At 41.9% G+C, this 14,601-nt stretch overlaps 1 protein-coding gene across 5 annotated transcripts in view; it reads left to right on the top strand.

The window, feature by feature from the left end:
- The window catches only part of TANC1 (tetratricopeptide repeat, ankyrin repeat and coiled-coil containing 1), a 252,319-nt gene that overhangs the window by 161,355 nt on the left and 76,363 nt on the right, over positions 1-14,601 (top strand). For 3 of the 5 annotated variants that reach the window (XM_010802058.4, XM_005202511.5, XM_002685349.6), the window contains exons 6-7: positions 12,390-12,520; positions 13,544-13,730. In XM_010802058.4, coding sequence (XP_010800360.1) covers positions 12,390-12,520; positions 13,544-13,730 — 318 coding nt within the window. The remainder of the gene's footprint in view (positions 1-12,389; positions 12,521-13,543; positions 13,731-14,601) is intronic. The other 2 variants (XM_010802057.4, XM_010802056.4) reach the window with 1 other exon arrangement.

The following is a 14,601-nucleotide window of genomic DNA, read 5'->3' as shown; positions in this document are numbered from 1 at the left end:
GTTGCGCTACTTGACCAATGGTTGAATAAGGTTTTAGCTCGATAGAAGCATAGAAGGGGAAACATCCCTGGTATGTGTGCAGTGGAACAGAGACTAGAGTAGAATAGCCATTCGTTCTGCATTTCCTTGAATAAAAAATTCTTGTTCTGTGAAAAGAATTGTGTTGGATGCTATTTGAGATAGCTTTTCAAGCATAGATCCTTTTCTCTTGGAGCCTTAGAGTCTGGGCAGGGATTAGAGATTTATATATACAGAGTAGCTATAGTATGGGGGCGGAGGAATAGTGTTGACTAATCTAAGCTGTGTGACAAATCCAGTGCAGATGGAGATGCTGTGCCAGGAAAGACTTGCTTGGAGTCCTGTGCATTAAGATTCACCTGTCAGCAAAGTTTAGGATGGAGTGGGGGCAGGAAGGGGACTGCAGTCATAGAGAATGGTTAGAAAATGATTTCAATAGTTACGTGAGAGACTAAGATCTCAAATTATCCATAGAACACGATCAGGAAAGAAGTGAGGGGTAGGAAGATTCCCGAGAGATTGCAAGGACATGGAAGCTGTAAGAGACAAAGATGATGACTTCAGAGTTTTGAGACTACATTAAATGGACACTGGAAGAGAAGTACCTGTCCATTTTGGTTTGAGTTTGGTTTCAGGCGTGTTGAGTTTGAGGTTTGGAAACATCCAGGCAAAGATGTCCTCTGAATAGCTGGAAAAATAAAACTGGGGCTTAAGAGTTCAGGAGGAAACCTGGGTAGCCTTTTGCCTAGAGTGGATGTGATGAGACAAGGTGTATTACACTATGGAAATCAGTCCTGAGTATTCATTGAAAGGACTGAGGCTGAAGCTGAAACTCCAATACTTTGGCCACCTGATGCGAAGAACTGACTCATTAGAAAAGACCCTGATGCTGGGAAAGATTGAAGGTGGGAGGAGACAGGGATGACGACAGAGGATGAGATGGTTGGATCGCATCACCGTCTCAATGGATATGAGTTTGTGTAAGCTCTGGGAGTTAGTGATGGACAGGGAAACCTGGAGTGCTGCAGTCCATGGGGTCTCAAAGAGTTGGACACACAATTGAGCGACTGAACACTAGGAAAAAGGTCACTGAAAGAAGAGCCCTAAAAACCTTTGATATTTTATTCTTGAGCTGTGAATAACATGGAAGAAGCACAGCTTAAAGGGTAGAAAAACCAACAAGACCACACAGTATCCGTAAGTTTCCCTTCTATCTGATGTGAAAGTTGTTCCTTCCTTCCTTGGAGGACAGAATAGGTGCCAAGGTCAAAAATATACAGGAGGCTTCCGGTTCAAGATGGTGGAGTAGAAGGACAGGCATTTACATCCTCCTGCGAGAGCACCAAAGTTGCAACTAGCTGTTGAACAGCCATTGACGGGAGGACACTGGAACCCACCAAAAAAAGATACCCTATGTCCAAAGACAAAGAAGAAGCTGCAGCAAGAGGTAGGAAGAGCGTAATCATGATAAAATCAAATCCCGTATCCACCAGGTGGGTGACACACAGACTGGAGAAAAATGCCAAAGAAGTTCTCACACTATTGTGAAGGTTCTGAACCCAACATCAGGCTTCCCAGCCTGGGGATCCTAAAAAGGGACTGGCAATCCCCAGGGAATATGACCTTAAGGACCAGCAGGATTTGATAATAAGCTTTCCAGAGGACTGAGGGAAATAGAGATGCCAGTCTTGGAGAGCACAAACAAAATTTTGCATGCACTAAGACCCAGAGGAGGGAAGCAGTGACCCCCCAGGAGACTGAACCAAAAACCTGCTAATGTTGGAGGGCCTCCTGTAGAGGTGTGGGTCGGCAGGGGCAGAGGCATGGGTCAGACAGGGGCATTGGAAGGTCCCCCTTGGTGTATACCCTGTTGGTATTAGCCATTAACCCTACCATAGAGCCTGTAGACCCCAGGGCTGGGGAAAAACTCAGTCCAAACAACTACCAGGGAGGGAGCCCAATCCCACTCTTTAGCAGATAATTGGATTAAAGCTTTACTGAGCAAGGCCCTGCCCACCAGAGCAAGACCCAGTTTTCCCCATCTCCAGTGCCTCCCATCAAGAAGCTTACACAAGCCTCCTTAGTCTCCTTTATCAGAGGGCAGACAGAAGCAGCAAGAAGCACAGTCTCACAGCAGCTAAAACAAAAACCATATTACAGAAAGCTAGTCATGATGAAAAAGAAGGAAGTTATGTCCCAGATGGAGAGACAAGATAAAATCCCAGAGAAACAACTAAATGAAGTAAAGATAGGCAACTCTCTAGAAAAAGAATTCAGAATAATGATAGTGAAGATGATCCAGGATCTTGGGAAAAGAATGGAGGCAAAGATTGAGAAGATGCAAGAAATGTTTACCAAAGGCCTAGAAGAACTAAGGAACAAACAAGCAGAGATGGATCATAAACTAGAAGGCATCAGTAGAAGAATAACTGAGGCAGAAGAACAGATAAATGACCTGGAGAACAGAATGGTGGAAATCACTGCCACAGAACAGAATATAGAAAAAAGAATGAAAAGAAATGAAGACAGCTTAAGAGACCTCTGGGACAGCATTAAATGCACCAACATTCACATTATAGGGGTCCTAGAAGGAGAATAGAGAGAGAAAGGACCTGAGGAAATACTTGAAAATAGCTGAAAAAATTTTAAACATGGGAAAGGAGAAATATTCAACTGAGTCCAGGAAGCACAGAGAGTCCCAGGAAGGATAAACCCAAGGAGGAACACACAGAGACACATAGTCATCAAACTGACAAAAATTAAAGACAGAATATTAAAACAAGGGAAAATGACAAATAACATACAAGAGAACTCCCTTAAGGCTATCAGCTGACTTCTCAACAGAAACTCTGCGTGCCAGAGGAAGTGGCATGATATATGTAAAGTAATGAAAGGAAAGAACCTACAACCAAGAATACTCTACCCAGCAACACTCTCCTTCAGATTTGATGGAGAAATCAAAAGCTTTCCAGACAAGCAAAAGTTAAGAGAATTCAGCACCACCAAATCAGCTTTAGAACAAATGCTAAAGGACCTTCTCTAGGCAGAAAGCACAAGAGAAGGAAAAGACCTACAGAAAGTAAGCCCAAAATAAGGAAACGGTAATAGGATCATACATATTGATAATTACCTTAAATATAAATAGATTAAATGCACCAACCAAAAGACGTAGACTGAGTGGGTGGATGAAAACATGTGTACTTCCACTTACATCACTCTGCTCGACACCCCCCAAATTGTATGTAATTATTTTATATTGTTAAGTTAGTCATATTCCCATTATGGCTTGCAATTGTAATTATCTCTTATTTTTTGTCTGGCCATTGATTGTGAGAACTGATAAACATTTTTTACTTTTGTGATGATGTAACTATTACTCATTTAATACCATTGTATCATGATTGGTCAACAGAAAAATAATAGACCTCTATCTCACCAAAGCTAGGGTCTAATAGAAAAACCCATATCACTTTTAAAAATCCAGATGTGTATCACAATTATCTTGAAATTTTTTGAAAAATACAAATGCTCAGGTATGCTTTTTTCTCCAGAGCTCCAGATATGTTTCTAGTGAGCAGTTATGTTTAAAAACATCTGGACTGTGTGATGATCTTTTACTTTTATCTAGTTTGTTTCACTTTTCTATTTCATATTCAGTGCTACCATTTCATTTAGTTTATGTTCTCAGTTTCTCCATCTCTTTTTTTTTAATGTTTTCTTAAGCCTTTATCAAGTGTAGTAGAAAAACTTTTGTATAAGTATCTATAATATATATATCTTAGAAAACTTAAGAATTTTTGCCTAAACTAAAAAATTATGATATTTTGATACCATTTGTTTGACTTAGTATGAGTAGAATGCTAGATTTCTAATTAAAAAATAGATATGCAACAAGCAACAGAGGTTTACTATATAGCATAGGGAACTATAGTCAATATCTTGTAATAACCTATAATGGAAAATAATTTCAAAAATTATGTGTATTTGTATAACTGAATCACCTTGTTGCACACCTGAAACATTGTTTAAGTCAACTATACTTCAGTTAAAAATATATACATATATACACACACATACACAGGGAAGTCAAAAAAGGAGATGGACCATTAAAAACAGTTACTGTGCCTATTATGGCCGTCTCAGGAGCCTTGGGCAAGTGAATGAGTTTAAGTTGTGGGTATGTGATTAAAAAAATAGAATTGGTGAGGGTAAGCCACATCTCTTTTACCCCAAAAGAGTTGAGAAAGTAATGGAAGATGAGAGATCAGTTAGTAGGATGAGGGTATGTGCAATTATGATTTTATTTGTTATTTTAAAGAAAGAGAATTTAGTACAGTTCAACATTTAAAGACTGCAAGTGTGGTACATGGACTTCTAGGCATCCCCAAGACCCTTTCAGGGGTCTGTGAAGTCACCGCTCTTTTCATAATAACACTTGATATTTCCGTTTCTTTTACATTGATATTTGTGATGGTGCAAGAGCAATTGTTGGTAAAACTTCCAATGCCTTAGCACATGTCAGGGTAGGGGCACCTGCTATTATTCTAGGGCTGCATGTCGGTTTTTTTTTTTTTTTTTTTACCACCACCCACTTGCATCAGAAATAATAGTTAACTGAAAAATGTCCTTGATGAAGCCCCCAAAATGATGAATTTTAAGCCCTGACCCTTGAATACCCACCTTTTAAATATCTGGTGAGATGAAATTGGAAGTCTGCAGAAAGTGTGTCTACTGTGTGCTGAGGTATGATGGCTGTCTGAAGGGAAAGCACATGTGTGATTGAATTGCAAGCTGAACTAGCCATTCAAATAAAAAACGGGGAACATCATTTTTACTTGAAAGTACTCCTGACAAATCTTAGTTACTCCAAATTGGGTAGTTTGCATATATTTTCTCAAAAAGGAACAAAATGAGCATGTCACTTCTATGAAAAAACAAAAAACAAAAAAAACAACACACCTGGCAGGGTTTAGTTCCAGTGACAAAAATTGACCTTTTGAGTGAAAATTAGGTTTGGGGGAATTTGCACCTGTCACAGTGAGTGTGATGGTTTCTCAGGATTTTTCTGTTGAGATCTGTGGTGATGTTAATGAATGTGATATTTTGGTGTTGTATAATAAAATGTGTCAACACTTGCAAGAGCTGCAAAACCAGTATTTTCCAAATGACCCAATACATGGTGTTACAAAATCTTGCATGGGTAAAATCCATTTGAAGCATAAAACACACCATTGGATTTTCTTTTAACAGAGCACAGAAAGTTCATTGATTCAGATTCAGAGTCAACACTGGAACTAACCTTTAAGAAATTGCTACTTGTCAAGTTTTGGGGTGATATCAAAGAAGAATATCTGTAATTAACTGGAGAGGTTCCTCCCTTTCCCAAAGAAAGCCCTCTGAAGCCACAGTTCTTCACACGCTTCAACCCAAAGAACCTATCGCAACAGATTGAATCCAGAAGTAGACATTAGAATCCAACTGTCTTCTACTAAATCAGATGTTAAAAAGAATTTGCAAAAATTTAAACAATGCCATTCTTAAGTAACTTTTTAAATTGAAAATATGGTTGTTATTCTAAAAGTGTTATTTGTTAATGTAATTTTTAACTTAAAATGGATTAACATAGATTTTTAAATTCCTAGTTTTAATTTCTAACATGATGAATATCATAGACATAATCCACATAAGCCTAAACACTTTGGAGTCCTTAATTTTTAAAGGTGAGCTCTGACACCAGAAGTTTGAGAACCACCAGCTTAGAGAAGGAGAAAATAAAAATAGATGACAAAATTGATTCAGAGTCTAATTGTTATCTAGACTGAAGAGGATGAGGACGCGAGAGAAAAAGGCTAATTCAGGAAACATTTTGAAAGAGGAAATGGTAAGATTTGGTGACAGTTTCAGTATGGGATGCATGAGATGAAAAACTTAAAGATAACTTATATGATAATGTCTCTTCAGGAAAATTAGAGATACCAAGGGAACATTTCATGCAAAAGATGGACACAATAAAAGACAGAAATGGTATGGATCTAGAAGCAGAAGATATTAAGAGGTGGCAAAAATATACAGAAGAACTGTACAAAAAAAGATCTTAATGATCCAGATAACCACAATGGTGTGATCGTTCACTTAGAGCCAGACATCCTGGAGTGCAAAGTCAAGTGGGCCTTATGATGCATCACTACAAACAAAGCTAGTGGAAGTGATGGAATTCCAGCTGATCTATTTCAAGTCCTAAAAGATGATGCTGTTCTAGTGCTGTACTCAATATGCCAGCAGATTTGGAAAACTCAACAGTGGCCACAGGACTGGAAAAGGTCAGTTTTCATTCCAATCCCAAAGAAGGGCAATGCCAAAGAATGGTTAAACTATCGCACAGTTGCACTCATTTCACATGCTAGCAAGGTCATGTTCAAAAAAAGCTAGGCCTCAACAGTTCATGAGCTGAGAACTTCCAGATGTTCGAGCTGGATTTAGAAAAGGCAAAGGAACCAGAGATCAAATCACCAGCATCCGTTGGATCATAGAAAAAGCAAGGGAATTCCAGAAAAACATCTGCTGCTTCGTTGACTATGCTAAAGCCTTTGACTATGTGGATCACAACAAACTGTGGAAAATTCTTGAAGAGATGGGAATACCAGACCACCTTACCTGCCTCCTGAGAAATCTATATGCAGGTCAAGAAGCAACAGTTAGGACCGGACCTGGAACAATGGACTGGTTCCAAATTTGGAAAGGAGTACATCAAGGCTGTATATTGTCACCCTGCTTATTCAACTTATATGGAGAGTACATCATGTGAAATGCTGGGCTGGATGAAGCACAAGCTGGAATCAAGATTGCTGGGAGAAATATCAATTACCTCAGATATGCAAATGATACCACTCTTATGGCAGAAAGTGAAGAGGAAGTAAAGGGACTCTTGATGAAGGCAAAAGAGGAGAGTGAAAGAATGCACACAGATTCAAAACTCAGCATTCAAAAAACTAAGATCATGGCGTCTGGTTCCATCACTTCATGGCAAATAGATGGGGAAACAATGGAAACAGTGACAGACTGTATTTTCTTGGGCTCCAAAATCACTGTGGATGGTGACTGCAGCCATAAAATTAAAAGACACTTGTTCCTTTGAAGAAAAGCTATGACAAATCTAGACATTGTATTAAAAAGCAGAGACATTACTTTGCCAACAAAGGTCTGTCTAGTCAAAGCTATGGTTTTTCCAGTAGTCATGTATGGACGTGAGAGTTGAATCATGAAGGCTGAGTGCTAAAGAATTGATGCTTTTGAATAGTTGTGCTTGAGAAGACTCTTGAGAGTCCCTGGGACTACAAGAAGATCAAACCAGTCCATGTTAAAGGAAATCAGTCCTGAATATTCATTGGAAGGCCTGATGCTGAAGCTGAATCTCCAGTACTTTGGCCACCTGATGTGAAGAACCGACTCATTAGAAAAGACCCTGATGCTGGGAAAGATTGAGGGCAGGAGGAGAGAGGGACGACAGAGGATGAAATGGTGGGATGGCATCACTAACTCGATGGACATGAGTTTGAGCAAGCACCGGGAGTTGGTGAAGGACAGGGAAGCCTGGTGTGCTGCAGTCCATGAGGATGAAAAGAGTCGGACACTACTGAGCAACTGGACAACAATATGATAACTGTGTTTTCATATTGCAGACTAGAAACCCGTTATTGACAGAACCAGATCAGGTGCCTAGAGAGATGCTCCTCTATAAATAATATTTTTGGAAATTCAAGGAGGTGGGACTGGTGATGGCTTAGGAGAGGGAGCAACCAGAAAGAAACTGGAAAAGGTTTGTGGAGAAGGCAAGGACAGCAACAGGTTTAGCACAAAGCAGGTCCTGGACGGGTAGAGGCAGAGAGGGAGGTATTTAACATCAGTCAAGGCTGTGTGGCAGTTAACAGACTGGATCAGAAGTACTGTCTTGGAAGCTGATGTTAAGTCAGTGGTTCTAGACTACGTGCTAGTGAATGGCCAGACATCATCAACAACACTCAGTGCTCTGTTGAGTTTGAGGAGGAGGAGGAGAGTGGAGAAATGGCTTCTCTTGGTGGCATGATCATTGGTAATCCTGAAGGACCTCTGCAGTTCTAGTAGAGTCCGGCTTTAAGAAGAGGGAACTGTTAGATAGGAAATGAGCAGTAGATGTGGGCCAAGTTGGAACAGTTTGATACTCAGCCAAAGGAGGGAATTTGTTGTTTTGAAAGGATAGTGAGTTCAGAAACAGTTAAATTAAGGCAGGAAAATTCTAAATAGAAAAGTATTTTTATGTAAGAGAAACATGTACACATTAAATATAAATAGGGAGCCACGGGCTTCCCTAGTGGCTCCTATGGTAAAGTCTTCACCTGCAATGCGGGAGACCTGGGTTCGATGCCTGGGTAGGGAGATCCCCTGTAGGAGGGCATGGCAACCCACTCCAGTATTCTTGCCTGGAGAATCCCATAGACAGAGGAGCCTGAAAGGCTGCAGTCCACGGGGTTGCAAAGAGTCGGACACGACTGAGCAGTTGACTAAGCACAGCACATGAAAACAGAAAGTGAAGTAATAATAGTGAGAAAGTGGGCTCTTAGTGTTAAATTTGGTAGAAATAATGATCACCTTTGATACGGTGTCTTATTTCAGAGATATTTGGTTTATTAGGTGTTTCTCATATTTGTTTTGAACTTCACAATCAAAAAGAAATGGATGATGGCCACTTCCAAGATAAGGAAATTGAGGTTTGGAGAGGCTCACCCACTAAGGAGTCCAGAATAGCTTTAGTGTACAGTCCTTTCCTCTGAGCCTGTGGAGGGAAAGAAGAGGGGATGGTTATAAGGGGCACACACAGGTTTGAAGTTAGGATGGCGGTAACTGGGGGCATAGTCACTTTGTGGACCATACCTGGATGTTGGTGCCCCTAAATGTGATCCAATAAGTGTGAATAGTTAGAAGGAGCCAGGCAGGGAGTGATTGAAGCAATCTCCTTTGCTTTTTTCCACATGATTATTCCACAATGGTTTGAAAGCAAGGATTGCCTGAGTACATTATTGGGAGGACAATCACTGTCAGCTTACCTATGGGATCCTAGGGAGTGTGAGGCTGATTACTCTCTCAGCTTCAGATACAGCCATCATAAATGTGTTGGATATTTATTGGGTTGATTAAAAAGTTTGTTTGGATTTTCCATAAGATGCTACAGAAAAACCTGAACAAATTTTTTGGCCAACCCCAGACATGTATGAGATAGCAGAGCATTGCTAAGAGATGAGGTCTTTCTCTCCAGTCCTCAGCCCATTTGTATTGGGTAAGGTAACCCATAATTGATAAGTGATTTAGTATTAACCACATGGATAGAAATAGACCATCTAGAGGTATCCCATTTGGATTTTGGTGTGGAAGTCATTTTGGAATTGTTAGCTCAAAGAAAATTCTTTCTGACTGTTCAGATCTCAGTATTTGGTGACTGACTATGAAAGGAGAAATCCATTTCCATTTCACAGTCACGTGTATCAGAGTGTTTTCCCGGGCAGCTCATCTTCCCCAAAACGGCCTTGTCATACTTCACCCAGGAGTCCTTCTGCCAGAATGAAAAGTTCAGCAAGAGAGGGCCCTGTGCATTAGGGAAGGAAAGACGAAGACAGCTTGACGTGGATTAAGGAATTCAGACTGAAGGGGACTTCTGAGGAGAAGGTCGCTAGGATGACATTTTAGTAGAAAGAGTAAGATGAAAAGACAGTTGGAAAGCTTTTGGAAGAAAGAAAATTGCAGTGGCTTAATGGATGCCAAAACTACAGTACAGAACATCTGTTCGTTCATCCCAAACCCGGGTAGAGTTTTGGAGCTTTGGTAACAACAAAGTTCAGGTTGAACAGTTAAGAGAACAAGTTAATGATGAATTTGGATGTCCTTTGTGTATCTGGGCAACTGCAATGGCCACTGCTCCCCAACTTGCCTGAAGGGGGATAGTTTGGATGACTAGTTGTCTTTGAATTTGTGTGTGGACACGCCCACGTGCACACACACACACACACACCCCCCACACCCACCCCCCCACCCCCCCCCACACACACACTTAAACTGAAAACCTTGACAGTCTGGTGTGAATCTGCTATCCTAACCCACCCCGCTGCAGGACCTACATAGGATGCTGGTCTCAAAGGTCCTGTTTGTCAACAGAGTGAATTTTGTGACAGCAGCTGCCAACTGGGAGCCACTTCTGGCTCTTTCCTCAGAGTGTTTCAAGTTGAACCAGAAGGTAGACATTCTGGGGCAAGTCACAATTGGGTCACAGTGTAGAGACTGTTGAAAAGAAAGAGGGGTGTGGAGTAGGGAAATGGCTGAGTTCTGGCCCCTCACCCACTTCTTCCCCTTTGCAGCTGCATCCTGTTCTCCCTCCAGTCCAGCTGCCACCTAAGATAAAGTGGCTGCTCTGCTCGAGCCTAAGGGCAAGGAGGGCAGCATGGATCCTGTTCTGAAGTGGCCCAGCCCTTGGGTGTGCCTGGACTATGCTGATTTGGTTGGGTTCCTGCTTTCCTTTCACCAGTGCCCATGTATCTTAAGAGTCAAAATGTGGTTGGAGACCTGTGGTGGGAAGGAATCTTCTGTAGGGTGGCTTTGAGGGTGTGGTTGGCCCGCCCTGGGGTGGCTCCCTTACCCCTGTCATTGGCTTGGGGCCACTGCTCTTTCATGTTAAGAATTTATCGCAAATGATCCAGAAACATCAGGGCTCTTTCAACCCACAACAATCAAGTCTTGGTTAATTTTACCCCTGCAGTATGCTACAGCAACTGAAAAATATCCAGGCTGGGAAACAGCTGTTCTCACCCTAAACATTGGGAGCTTTTGAGAGCAGGCAAGGGCGGGGGTACTTTTCCTTCCTTGAGGATACAACTGATTTAACTTCCCTTGTAGCTACCATCCTGCAAGCATGACTTAGCAAAACTGATAATGTGGGTGAGAATAATAAAGATGGTCTTTCTCAGCTCTGCTTATGTTGTCTTTTGTATTTTCTTACAAAAGGCAAAGTTAGCATTGAACTTTGGTGATGATCCTGTATGTCAAAGATAATATCTCAGATTTTATTTTTCCTCATTTTATGTTTCTATAACCTATTACCCATTATCTGCAGATTTCCACATCCAGGGACATTGGTTCATGAATGTATGGGTCTAGGTACCTAGACAATTAACAAAAACCAACAAAACATGAAGAGGAATGACTGTTGGCAGGTTGCTTGTTGTTCTTAAGTTCTAACTGTGTAAGCACAGTTTGCGTTATACATTATTTCATTCCCTGATGGAAGCTGAGCTGTCTTAAAACTGTAAGAGAGGTGTTGGAATGAAGTGAATATCATCTTGTCGACCATCATTAAGTTCCCTTAGAGTTTGGATACAAGATTAATCTACAGCTCAACACTTAAATCCAACAATAAAATTCTCTTGAGTGCACAAAGCATGATGACCAACCTTAAGGAGACCAGAGGAAGGCATGGCTTCCAAACATGCCCTGTGACTGTCAGATGGAACATGCTTCCAGCATTACTATGGAGTGTGCTGAAAGCACATCCAGTTTTTCTACGTCTCTTCGTGGACAGCAGGGTGTACTCCTGGGTCCTGTCTCTTGGGACACAGTTTACTGGGGCTTAAGATCTTTGTTTCAGCATGGATCCCTGATGACTGACCCTTGCTTTTGAATCCTGGTTTTTTTTTTGTTTTTTTTTTTACAAGAAACTACAGTTTTTATTTTGCTTTACAATAAGCAAAGAGCTCTGTATAAAAGCAGAACTTACAGTAGTGCCAAATAAACCAAATATTTACAGTGTTGCTATTAAAGTCTTACCTCTAAAGGAAGATTCAGTGTATTGGATGCAAATCACTCCTATGGAGTGTGCACAGACTGACGTGGTTGTGCCCCTGCCTTGTTTGATGAGAGCTTGCATTTCAGTTTCCCCCCAGCATCCAGGTAACTCTGCCAGCATGCCACTTGGGTTTTCCTTTATTTCAGCCTTCTGTGGGCATTGGACACATGGTGCCCTTCAAGCATGAGGCCTTTTTCTGCCTTTGGTGTCTCAGGTACCATTCCTCATGATATGGAAATAGGACTTGCTACAGATAATGATACTGTACCTTTGGATTCAGGTCAACAGTTTCACCCTGTGCATTTGGTTTTTCCCTTTTACTGTTTTCTTAACCTGTCACAGTCTCTTAATTAGAATGTATTGCTAGGGGACAGGCAGCACTGTCAAACTGTGCATTTTATAAAAATACACAAAAGCACCAGACAAGCAGCTGTAATGCCAAGTCCTCCAGATTCGATACTGAAATTCCTGAGAGGGGTGTCTTCATTGTTTTCTTTCTTTGTTCCAGAAGCAAAGGCCGATAATGAACCGAGCTGTTCGCCGGCAGCTCAAGAACTGTTGACAAGACTGGGATTTTTACTGGGAGAAGGGATCCCAAGTGCCACACACATAACCATTGAAGAAAAAAATGAAACCATGGTAATGCCCGAGGAAGATACTGCATGTCATATCTGCTCGGAGGATGAATGACGGCATAATCGTCTTGCCTCCTCCCTGAGTAGGGAAGTTGTTGTTCAGACCAGATGAGTCTGGGCCATTGTGTATTGAAATTAAATTTCAACAGTTTGTTTGTGAACCTTTGTAGTAGGGAGTGGGGAGAAGCAGAGGGTGCAGACCTTACAAAAATGTCCACATTAACCTTCTGGTCACCACCCAGAGAAGAGTAACTGAATTGAAGTGGCCGAGAGAATTCCTTAGGAATGATACTACTTTTATCTTTATAGCACCATTCTTTTCATCCGGCTGCTTTGGTATGCACTTTCCTGTGCTTTTTTTAATTGGTTTAGACTTTGGAGGGTCAGTGGGGTGAGGAAAAGATTTATAGAAGATGAGTGGAAACAAAATAAAATAAGATCAAAAGGTTCATCTTCGGAAGAGCACTCCCCTTCCTAGGGAACGGCAGCCTGCCACATCCGAGATGAGAAGTGTACTTCCGAATAGCAATGAGGGGCCGGAGCCTCTGCCCCTTCGAGGGTCTCTGCGAGGGTGTCAGGCGTGGATTGAGATCACAGTGGCCACCAGTCTCCTTCCCTGGATCGCAGAGCCCATAAATCTTCCAAAAATTGAATCAGGTTGTGGTGCTCGTGATACATTACAAAAACAGAGTTCCCAGATTTTCCACACAGAGGTCAAAGAACCCATTTGTCTTCTGCAGAGTTTAAATGAAAGGAAGTCTGCCTGTTTGCTGTTTCTGCTTTACAAATGTTCATTCCCACTAAATTATTTCCAAGACTGCCCTCTTAAGAAAAAAGATCACAGGGAGGCGAACAGAACTAAGGGAGATTTCTCTTTTTAAATTTTGGAAGACCGTATATATTAAGATCCCTGGATTGTAAAAAAGAAAACCTGTTTTCCATTTTCTTGTTTGTTTTTCATGCTAAAACCATGAAGCTACAAAAGGGTGTGTAGACGCGCTAACTCCTCCTTCCGTTCGTCTTGCAGTGCACAGCTCTGAGCCAAGGCATCAGCCCTTGCTCCACTCTTACGAGCAGCACCGCCTCTCCTAGCACCGATAGCCCCTGCTCAACCTTGAATAGCTGTGTCAGCAAGACGGCAGCCAACAAAAGTCCCTGTGAGACCATTAGCAGCCCTAGCTCCACCCTGGAAAGCAAGGACAGTGGAATTATAGGTAAGACGCTCACTGCTCGGTCATGTGATGGCTCCATGCATTTCAGCCAGAGCGTTCACCAGGCTCTTCTTAAGAGGGTTTTAGCGTGTGCGGTTTGTGAAGGTCAGCCTGCCCGGACTACCCTGTCCTTTGCAGATAGAACTTCCACGGACAGCTGAGCGGTTGAAACATTGGCTTTTATATTCCTTCGTGTTTATTTGATAACCCTGGACGCATGTGGTAAAAAATTTTCCACATCAGGTCTGGCCTATGACATTAAAAAAATCTTCCCTTGTCACTAATCCACTTGATGGGTATTGGGTATGTATAGGACACACCACAGGACAATGAAGTCCCTGCATATTGAGAAGTCTTCCCAGCCAGATCTCAAGGTCACTGATTTTCCCACTTATGCCTATGTATTTGTTCTTTTGTTTCTTCTAATGGCATCTGACCACTGTCTGGAGGCCTGGAGGTTCTAAGTCCACCCCCCCAACACCCACACCCATGCCTGCAAAGTACATGTGGATGTGCTGAGCTGATTGTCTGGAGACACAGAGTATAGTCGTGACTCTTAGGCTGGTTGGCTAGGTGACGAGAATGTTTAATTGAGTTCTTTGCATACTTCTTCTGAGGAAATCGTAAGTAAGGCTTCTGATGAGTTCAGTAGTTTCTTAGTCCCAGGTGCACAATAGAATCAACCAGGGAATTTAAGAGCCCTTGTTGTTACCTCCCATCCCAGAAGGAACGTGTTTGCATTTCTGCAGGTGGGCCTGGGTGGCTGTGCGTCCTGGTCTACAGCCTGCTCCCTTGGGGGTGGGCTGCTCCAGCTTCCTGTGCTCTCAGGCCATGCTGCTGCCTGACCCTGGTGCCCTCCTGCAGCTCAGCCCTT

The sequence above is a fragment of the Bos taurus genome, chromosome 2 (assembly GCF_002263795.3).
Source record: "Bos taurus isolate L1 Dominette 01449 registration number 42190680 breed Hereford chromosome 2, ARS-UCD2.0, whole genome shotgun sequence".
Taxonomy (NCBI): Eukaryota; Metazoa; Chordata; class Mammalia; order Artiodactyla; family Bovidae; genus Bos; species Bos taurus.
Note: the sequence above shows the minus strand (reverse complement) of the source record. Positions and strands in the feature narration are given on the sequence as shown.